Below are 10,922 nucleotides of genomic sequence, written 5' to 3'. Positions count from 1 at the left end.
AGACTGAGGTATGAAGGGTTAACGTTACATCTTAGGATAATTGTTTGTCATGTTCTGTATACATACTAACATAATGGTATACTTAGTGTGGTTACTCCATGTGTACTAGCTATAACATTAACGTTACATCACTCTTTTTCACTTCTTACTCAGTCAGCCAGAGTGCAGATATCACCATTATATACACACCTGAAACATCATCCATTTCTTCACTGCTGGTGCTGACATTGTTGTCAGCTGCCGATACTGCTGCTGCTGCTGCAGCTTGTGGCGCCTGCTTCGATGAAAATAACTTTCTAATATCCATAACTATTAGTTTAAAACTAGTCAGGCACTAGGAAGGATCACTTCTTCTTCAGGGCAGGGAAGGCTACGCAGTACGCAGGCTACTGTCCCGCAGCGGCTGCCTCTCTGGTGGACTCCGGTACTGCACATTACTCCCGAGACGTTTAAAAAAAAAAAAACATCCGGGGCTTTTCAGAAAACATCCGGGACTTGAGCCCAAGTAGCCACCCCCTAGCGCCGCCACTGCTCATGGTCATGGATGTATAATAAGGTTGTACTACGTTGCACTCCACCCCTTAACACAGAAATGTAAAACACTTTTCCCCTGAAATTCAGACCCCCACGCATTTACTTTGAAGGCAGGGCGCCTCTTGACTTCCGGTGTCCGCCATGTGTGTTGACGCTGCTTCAGTGAGTTTCCAGGCAGGCTTACTTATGTTCAACTGATGCGGTCTGGCGGAAGAAGGAGAAGATGAGGAGGGGGTGAGCGCTTTGAACTGCCCCAAGCAACGGGAACAGAGTGGGGTTTTTTCGGGAGGAAGGAAGCCGGATAAGAGTTGAACCTATACGTTTGTGTTTGACCGGGGTGTGTTCCCATCAGAGCTGCTCGTGTTGCCGCTCTTGCAGCAACAACTCTGCCTCTCCTGGTTGCAGCCAAACAGTCTCTGCTGTCCAATGAATGGAGTTGCCTTTTGCCTTGTTGGAATACCACCCTACTCTGAAAACAACGTAAGTATACGGACGCCACTTTTATATTTATAATTATAAGTTAACATGCCTGGCCGTTTTTGTGTTTGGACAGGCTGAAGTGGTCAGAGAGCGTGATTTCCTAAGAGGATTAACACTAGTTTACATAGCCACTGTGTACACACACTCTCGGTGACATACTGTACAGAAACCAAGTGTTTGATCAGGGTTTTTCTGCAGCTTTTGTCCGCTATTGTTGACGGCAAATGGTGCGCAACCGAATGAATTTAGCGACTGCTTAACAAAAGTGACCCAGAGTCACATTTAACGCCCGGGTTGCTTCACTCTTTGTCCGCCCCTCGCTGCATATGGAGGCGGACAGCCTGTCAATAGAGCCCGAACGTCCCAAACAGGGATGGCTATAGGTTTCTATCGGTTGATTTCTAGTAATCAAGTCAAATGAGTCAGTTAATAAGCTCTATATGAAGATCAACTCCTTCTTTGTCCTATTTGCTGTTATTATACTCACACAAACCAGCCATGAAATAGTACTACACATGGAGGGTGGATGTTTCTTAAGTGGTGATATAACAGCAGATGAAAAGATGGGGAAGTTTGACCTTTTAAGTCAATGAGCATCACAAGACTTCACAGCCAACAGAAGAAAGAAACTCCTTCATAAACTGTGCATACAACAATGGTTTGGTCCATTTAAGTCAAAAAAGATTTTGCACATCTTAACAGCTGTTTATATTCAGCAAAAATGATGGATACACCTGGTTTTCATATGTTTATTGTGTCTGATTATCTAAAAGTCGATTGAACGAGTCAGGTACATTAAATAGCCTAATACATATTATGCTGACCTCAGGAATGTGTGTGTGTGTGTGTGTGTGTGTGTGTGTGTGTGTGTGTGTGTGTGTGTGTGTGTGTGTGTGTGTGTGTGTGTGTGTGTGTGTGTGTGTGTGTGTGTGTGTGTACCCCTGAGGCTCCATGTGTGATGTGGTTGTGTCAGGGAGTTGCTGAGATATTTCCTTTGGTCCTTTACTCTTGCCACTGTGTCTTTCAGTGTTGCTCTTATCGTCCTCGATTGTCACTCTTCAATATTTAACTGACGGTTAGAAAATGTGTAGATTGTTTCCCCAGTTTTCCACTACCGTTGCTCCCTTTTCATCTGTTGTGTTTGAGTGTATATCCCCTCCAGCAAGGGATAAAGCTTCCTCTTCAGTGGTCACACTTTAATTTAACCCCTCTGGTAACATTTCCTTTAAACTCGTTAAATTCACTTTTCCATTTGCACGTTTTGTAGTTAAAAACTGTCGCCTTAATGAATAAAAAGTAATTAAACAGCATTTCAAAGTTTCTCAAATCCACTAGTATGACTCTCTAAACTGTTACTAGTAGTAGTGTCTCCTTTTACACAGACTTCTATGCTGACCCCACTTCGCTTATCTCTCTTTCATGCCTGACCTTTGACATCATGTCTCAGCCAACACCCAGCTTTCATGTAGCTTCCTCTCTCTGGATGTCTCGCTTGTCTTTGGCCACACAGAGGAGTTCTTGATGGCTGTTTTATTGTTCTGCAGATAAGCGAAAAAGCCAGAGAGATGCAAAATGACACTGTAAATAAGGCATGAAATACATTTTGTGTGTTAGTTAAGCTTCTGAGCAGCAGAGAGAGGAAGGCCTGAGAGTGTCTAGCAGTTATGATGATGTCCAGTGGGAGTAGTTCAATGTTGTTAGCAGGCCTGCGCTAATGTAGCAGTGCAGGATTTGTGGGTGAGATCAATAGAGGCAGGCGGGGCAGAGGGCAGGACCAGCTTTATGTCTATTGCTGCATTGTGTCACGTGATGCTGGAGTATATGGATGATGGGAAACATGAGAGCGCTTTTATGAAAAATCTTGAGCAAGCCGGTCGATGTTATTTAAGCCCCTCTTTTGTCTGTGTGGCACGTATTTCCCTCTGATTCTGCAGACTAATGCAGCATCATCCTGCCGTCCCCTGAGTGCAAACAAACATGACATGCTCGCTATTGATGACTAATGCTCCTTTACCATTATCTACTTATCTTATCTGTTTTCGGGATTATTCCTTTGGTTAATAACATTTTATTAAATAGTAAAAAACAAAACAAAGTAATGTATTTATCATTCCAAACCTTCAGGTATCCATATTTAGTATGATAGATAACAGAGAAAAATAGTAGGACATCTCCGTAAATTATATTGATACATTTACGGTGTTGCAAGAAAAAGCCTGTCTCTCAGGCACTGAGGAGTGTCTATACACTGAGGTTAAACCTGCTAATAGCTTCCTTACAGTAAAACACCCGAGCTTCAGACAGAGGCTTTAGTTTAGTTTTTTTTTTTTTTTTTTTTTAAACTGTGGTTTTTCCTCTGGAAGTTTTTCCTTGTACGATGTGAGGGTCTAAGGTCAGAGGGTGTCGTTTTCTCATACTGATATTCTGCACAAACTGTGCTGTTGTATTTGCTGTATAGTGTCCTTACTGTAAGGTAATTATTACATGTACAGCACTTTAGCTCGACCAAAAATCGTTTTTAAAATGTGCTATATAATTAAAACTTGATTTGATTTGATTAGTTTTAGGCTTTTAGTCCGATCTGAGCGCCAGCTGATCTCAGGACAACCACCTCAGAAAGTTCTCAAAGCTGAGACCAGAGGCCCCCTCAAAGTCAGCAGGTCCAGGATCAGCTCCTTTTCAAAGGCAACATTAACTGTAAGTGGCTGTATGATGCTGCAGAGGAGAACCTTACTGTGATCATTAGCAGATGGTTTCACTGCCTGGTTGGCACATAGCACAGACAATACTGCAACGCTGGGAATTTATGTGACTCCATGCTGTATACAAGTGAGTGAGGGGTCTGAACCTGAGGGGTACAGGATGAATCTAGTTAGTTATAAGGCAATTGGCAGTACAAAAAAAAAAATAAAAAAATCATGTTACACAATATTCTGATTTCGCTTTTCATGTTTTGCTCATACTCAGTTTCTCATGTGAAGCAACATAATTTAACCCGTTGAATTTATTCAAGAAACTAATTCATAAACAATTACTCCTTTCTTAGACCACAATGAGCATCTTGATTCTGATTTAGTGAGAAAGTCATTATTATAATCCATTGTGTTCTAACAGATATGATGCAGAAGTTGTGTAACAACTAAAGTTACTCACTTTTTCAATTTTGCCAAATTTCAAGCCAAAAAAAGCCAGCCCGGTTTGCATTGCATTGTGGGACAGGATTGCTCACAACCCTGAAAACCCCAATAGTACAAGCACACGCAATTTAGTATTTCACAGGGTTAAACGAGCAGCATTCCCAAAACATGACAGGCATTTGGTGCACACACACACTGTCTTTTTTTGAGTGCATTGGGTGGAGCTCAACCGCAAACACAAAAATCACAACAGTAAAGTGTGTGTGTGTGTGTGTGTTACAGAGTCCCTGCAGTAGTCCGTTAATGCATTTAAACGTCTCTCACACCGTTCCACCTCCACTCTCCCACCTCGACACCGTCACCCCTGCTGCATTCCTCCACTCCTCAAGACGACAGCTGCACCACCGCTCAAACCTCACATCCACAATCATTAACCTGGAGAGTGTGTGTGTTGACACACTTATATCACACGCACGGCCAAGCACAGGTGTTCACAGATTTAGGCACTCCAGTATGTTTACATCACACTTCACGGGTCAGAGTTACAAAAACACAAAGATGCTTTCTGTTTTGGAGATCAAACTGGAGAACCAGCTCCATGAAGTGTCTGATTTGTCCTTCTCTCTTTATTGTTTGTATGAAGTCGTCCTTGATGCTTTACAAACAGCGTGCAGCGGGTGAATAGCGGGCGAAGGACATCAGTCATCATTGACCTTGTTTACTGTGGCAAGAGGGGAGCGGCTGCCGCTCTGCAAAGCAAGCAGGCATGTTTCTGTTGCTAATGGTTCTTTATTGATCTCTCTTCAGTTGGTCTCTGGCTCTGTAAGACTCAATGACATTAAATGTTTAAGATCTCTTGTGCATAAGCTTTTACTTCTAAAAATGCAGCCCGGCATATTCGTTATCTCTTAAAACTTTGGGATCCTGCCTAGATTTTAAAGTTCTGTTTTGGAATAGCTTGGCTACACAGCATGTGTACTCATACGGAGCTGTCCCGTTGATGTGTTGATGACGTTTATTACTTTTTGTTTACCTTCACTTACCGTTATCTGCTGATGCCCATTACTGATCTAATACCATTTTATGTCAAATAAAAGGAGGCCAGAGATTAATATGGCAATACAAGTAGTAGTAGTTGTAAGGTTTTAGTTCACTGTGAAGCCAATCATTCTAAGCATCACAGGGTGAGTAATTGATATAAAAATGTAAATGTTGTGACTGGCATTTTCCTTTCCCCTATACTTTTTATTTATTTTGATGTCTCGGTTTTCCTTCTTTTCAACATATTAGCGGCACTTTGAGTGTTCCTGTCTATAGACGAGTCAGATCACAGTCCTCCTCTTGTGGTGCAGGCAGCACTGGTCCTCTGTATCTCGGCTGGATGTGTTTCATGTGGCGTCTGACTCGCAGGCACTGGGAGGTTTGTTGTGAAACAAAGCCTCTCTCAGAAACAGATGAGGGTTAATTAGATTCAGCCTGTTGATGGTCTGGTCTGCGTCAGTGCCTCTTTGTATATGTGTGCCTGCAGAGATGCTGTCGACGTGTGTTGTTCCTGTACAGGAACACATGATATGTGAGGGGCTTTGTGTTGTGTGATGCTCTGCACAAAGCAGGAGAGAGGAGCAGGTATGGTCTTGTTCTGAAATGCAGACTTGAGTCTGTATCTGTCTGCGTGATCGGCCTGAAGGCAGCCAGAAGGGGTTTGAATCAGGGTCAAGGTTCAGAGGTGAGGGCCCCCCCTCGTCACACACTTGGCCCCCAGTAAATAGGCTAAAGAGGCAGAAGGGGACCCTGTCACTGTGTGCGTCAGGGTCCACAGGGTTAAGCAGGGGCCGTTTAGCTGATCTCCATTCAGAGGATCTAATCCTGCATCTTATTTTGTCTTTCTCGTGTCTAGATATGGACATTTTTTCTCAGAGTTCTCATCGTGTTTACATTTTTGCAAAGAGGCCCCGGACGATAAGAATGTGTGCAGAAAGCTGAATGCTGCACTGTGTCTCACTCCAATCAGCTTTTCAGGCTTTTTACGAACAGCAGGGACTGCACTGGAATGTGAGAGACAGAGAAAGAGGGGGTACGGAGGGAAAAAAGGGAAGAAGATAACAAAATATAGTGAATCCTGATGAGTCAGGGGGGGAGAATGATGCCCGTGTGACAGCCAAAACACAAAGACGCAATGGAAAGTGAAGACGAACAATCCTCTTGTGGGACAGCTGCCAAATTTCTCCCTGCTGTCGTGGCACAGGCGTGTGTTTACTGACATGCTGATCTCGGATGTTAAACTGATGGGTTATAAAGGTCAAGTCTTTTGTTTCATGTGCATAAAACATATATGTTGTTTTATTAAATATTATGCTATACAGTACTTTTGACTACTTTAAAGGTCCCATGACCTGGCCATTTCTACTGATCATTGTTGAGGTCTACTAGAACAGATTTACCGTACATTGATCAATGTTCCAAAATCACATTGGTTTCTCATACAGCATCTCTGTATAGTATGTTTATTCACTCTCTGTCCTAAACGGCTTGTTGGAGCTCCTGCCCCCCCCTCCCTATGAGCCCACTGTGCTCTGATTGGTCAGCTCGCCCACTCTGTTCTGATGAGTCCACCACCGTTACAGCGGAACGTCAGTGGTTATGTTTTACAACGGCGTTTGTTAGCAACCTGAAAAAGACACCAGTAATGACAAACAGATGAGAATGCTGGGTGGGGTCTGGGTGCCGTGTTGGCGGGACGTTGCGGGGCTCGCTGCTCCGCCCTTTGAGGCTCGAGGAGCGGACAGTGTGAGCTGGATTACTGGTGTCGTTTCCTGGTTGCTGCGTGGGGTCACTAGGGTCTGAGAGGAGCACTCACTCACTCCTGCGGAGCTCCGCACACTCACAGCTCAGGCTGAGTGAGTGTGTGTGCGGAGCTCTGCGGTGCTGGCTGGCTGGCTGGCTGGCGTGCGTGCGTGCGTGTGTGCGTGCGTGCGTGGGTGTGTGTGTGTACACGCGCGGATTGGTCCATTTGGTCCAGAGTGACGTCAACCTGCCCCGGAAGAAAAAAATTGAAAAAGAAGAATCTCCAACGAGGTGTTCTGGGGCAGCACAGACAGGTCTTTTCTGTGTTAGAGTTGTACTCGCTACAGGGTGTACTTTGAGGGTTTGTGACTTTTCAGACCGTTTACATGCAGAAAAAGCTACATAACCAGGGGTGCACATAACTTTTTTGCCCTGGTTCTCAAAGGAGCACCTGGAGATGTTGCTTGGTGCTCATCCTTAAAATGAAATAAACCGTAACTTTTGAGGGGGGTTTTGACTTTATTTGCCAGACACACGGCACTAAACACACATGCAGAGGTGAACACAGAACACACATGCAGTGAACACAAGACAACATTAGCACGACCAGTGTTACGTCCCGACTAGGGGAAGAGGAAAGCAACATACACCAGATTGGAATTGGTAATAATTATAATATATAATTAACAAAAGGAGGACTCTGAAAATGGAGCCTACTTAAATACAAAGAAATATAGCTAATAACCAAAATAACCCTCACCGTCAAAGTGGTACAGTCTAAGGAAGGGAAGCTGTAAGAAAACACAGCTGAAGGAGGGAAACTAAGCACACTACGCTAAACACATATATCCACACTCAACACTAAGCACATCTCTCGACACTCGTCACTAAGCACATAAGTTGTCACTCGACACTGAACACATATGTTGACACTCGACACTAAGCACATACGTTGACACTTGTCACTAAACACATATGTTGACACTCGTCACTAAACACATATGTCACACCAAACACAATCTGTAGTGTCCATGACACAAGAGCAAAAGGTATGAGGCGTCTGATCGCAGCAGAGCCTCCTGAGTGATAATTGTCCCCAGGCTTTGTAGTCCTCTCCAGCAGGTGTGCGCTGGGCTTGCACAGGGATTGGAGAACGTCGGGCCCGGCGTGCTCCAATCAGTGTCCTCGGAAGTGGACCAGGAGATGACAGCCAATGACGTTGGGGCAACCACACAGCTCATTTACATAATCACACACACAGCTGCAAACAATCCCAGACAGGTTACCGAGCAGGCAGAAACAGCAGCCGTAACAATAGATTACAGCGTTTAAAATGTATTTAGATCAAAGTCATGAAAGAGATTAGGAGGAGAAGAGGCGTGTTTAGTTATATAATGAATGTACAATGTCGAAATCCTCTGTTATGCGCAACAACAGACATTAAAGACCTGGAGGGCTGGCCCCCAGCAGCGCCAACCGGCCCACGGGGAGGAGCCAGCAGAGGATACTAAACAGCTGTAGGAGGGTTTCTGTGTCTCTTCCTTCGCTCTCGAGGGCCTGAGAACACAGCTGTTTTTCTCACCTGAACAATATTCTGCTTGTAACATTACCACGCTTCTTTTAATTAAAGTACCCATTTGAACCTTCTCAGAGACTCAATTTGTCTCCTTTTTTAAAAGCTTCTCTCCTGGACACGAGAATAACGGACAAAGCATAACAGAAGCCCCGGGGTGTTTTGGACCTAGTTAAGGAAAACTGGGAGACAACTTGGACTCTGTGAGAATATGATTTGAAAAGATATTCAAGTTAATTCTTGTTGAACCTTCATAATCAGATGTCCCTTGTAAGAATGATTACAGACAGTAAACATTAAAGTCTTGATGAATGTGACAGGTTTGAAGTTTTTGACAAAAAGTAGTGAGACCTTGTTTAGCTAAGATATAGCACCACATGGAATTTAAGAACATTATAAAATTGTGATATTTTTGCAAAACTATCGTTTATCTTTTACTAAACAATTTGTTACTATTATTAATTAATATAACATAGTCGAAATGTTTAGCTTGACAATCTTAATCTGACAATACAAAAATTAAATATTGGTAAGAAAAGATTCTGACACTTGGTTTTCTTTGCCGCCTTTTCTTCAAAATACTTTTCTGACGCCAATAGGCGCTTTCACACCGGAGTACAATGGCCAGTGTAGTTCCGATAGTTCTTGAAATGCTGAGTTCACACCAAAAAAATCTGGAACTAGAACTAAGTTCATGAGAACCTGTTCACCCCTTTTTTAGTCCCTGCTAGAGAGCAGGGACTTTCATGGGAGAAAAAGGTTCCCATTTCTGATTGGCTGGGCGGATTGCAAACCACGCCCCGTAAAACTCGGAAAAGTTTTGTGAAGCCGCCATTGTATTTGCTGGCATTAGCATCATTAGCATTATCCCAGTGCACCAACTGAGAGAGACTAACTTATGGCAACACAAAACAAAACATGGGAGCGGTGGAGATGAGGAGGTGTCGGCGTTCTGGCGATTTACTCGGAAGGCTTCAGTAGAAGCTGTTGGGAGTCCCAGCATCTTCTACTGAAGCTAGTCCCCAACTCCGGGGACTTCCGGCCGGGGACTTCGGGTGGCAGTATACGCCTTGAAGTTGTTTGCGGCCTGCCAGTAAACCCAAAGCAGAAGAAGAAGAACTGACGTCAGCAGCTTAATTTGCCTAATCCTCCCTCAGGGACTTATTCCGGTGTGAACGCGATCTGCTCTTTAGTTCATCAGAACTCAATGCAGATATCACATGGACTAATCCATTATTTTAAACAAGGGGGTAAATTGTATGGCGTGACAGGGTTCAAACAAACTGGGGGACGTGAATCAATATTGCAATTTCATAGATAATTCATGTATTTTTCAGTTAAAGTTGACAAGCATATGATTATATTAGCAACAACATTTTGGGATGATTGGCAATTTAGATTTGTTTAATATTCAATGAATATGTAATGATGCTTAGTGAGGTCATACAAATATATAGTTTTACATTGTAATGCAAAACAACCTGTTTCATTAATTCATTGCTTTAAAATATTTTGTAGTTTCCTTTCATTTATCATTTTTGAAGTAAGCTTGGAGGACTCAAAGGGCACCCGATTCAGAGATGTGTATTTTTGTCTGTGTGTGAGTAGCTGAGCTGGGCTTTCTGTTTACCTCTTTAACTTTAAGCCATGGATGGAGGATAATGTATTATACAAAAAAATTGAAATACTATTAAGGACAGAAATCCATAAGTCAAAGGCTCAGAGATCTGTATTTGTGTATGTGTGCACATTTTTTGGACCTTGCAACTTGCCTGACAGCTGTAATACCCAACAGCTGTAGACCCAGTAAATTATCTTAACAACTTTTGGCATTATTAAACTTGCGTGAGAATGCAAACAAGTAAAACATGGAGGAACAAGTAAACTAAAAGAGTTGAAATGTTGCATACAGAACATCACAGGCAGTCAGGTGGAGATACTGTTTGTTTGCTGCTGTTCATAGACTTGTTCAGCATGGAAATCAGCTTCAACAGATTGAGATAATCCATCACTGTGAAGAGAGTTTATTCCATCCTTATTTCCTGAGCCATGTTTAATTTTTTCATATCAGCCCTGCATAATGTTCCTCTGTGCTCGGTATCAATCACCTGACAGACATACTGTAAAGAAGGGTTTGAAATCTAATTGTATACAGCAAACTGCTTGGGGGGGAAGTAAAATTTACAGTATGTAGAAAGTATTATATTTAGCATGTAATCAGTTTATTTAAAGTGTTTCTATCTCTGATATAAGTCTTACATAATTGAGAAGTTATTATAAAAGGAACTCCAGGCACAGATGCTATTTTCTCCTCTAATAAAAAATCTAACTGCCATTTTTGTCTCTTACCAAAAAAGAATTGTCTTGTGTCCGTTGTCTTAAAAAGTTGTTATCTCACACACAAAAAACATCAC

General features: G+C 42.8%; 1 protein-coding gene across 1 annotated transcript in view; it reads left to right on the top strand.

The window, feature by feature from the left end:
* The first annotated feature begins 524 nt into the window (after positions 1–524).
* The window catches only part of LOC104946861 (rho GTPase-activating protein 23), a 55,082-nt gene continuing 44,684 nt past the window's right edge, over positions 525–10,922 (top strand). The window contains exon 1 of the mRNA XM_010772757.1: positions 525–1,014. Within this exon, the coding sequence (XP_010771059.1) occupies positions 961–1,014 (54 nt within the window). The 5' untranslated portion in view covers positions 525–960. The remainder of the gene's footprint in view (positions 1,015–10,922) is intronic.

Source organism: Notothenia coriiceps, unplaced genomic scaffold (genome assembly GCF_000735185.1).
Source record: "Notothenia coriiceps isolate Sejong01 unplaced genomic scaffold, NC01 NC01_scaffold00011603, whole genome shotgun sequence".
NCBI lineage: Eukaryota > Metazoa > Chordata > Actinopteri > Perciformes > Nototheniidae > Notothenia > Notothenia coriiceps.
The sequence above is the reverse complement of the archived record's forward strand: the minus strand, read 5'-3'. Positions and strand labels throughout refer to the sequence as shown.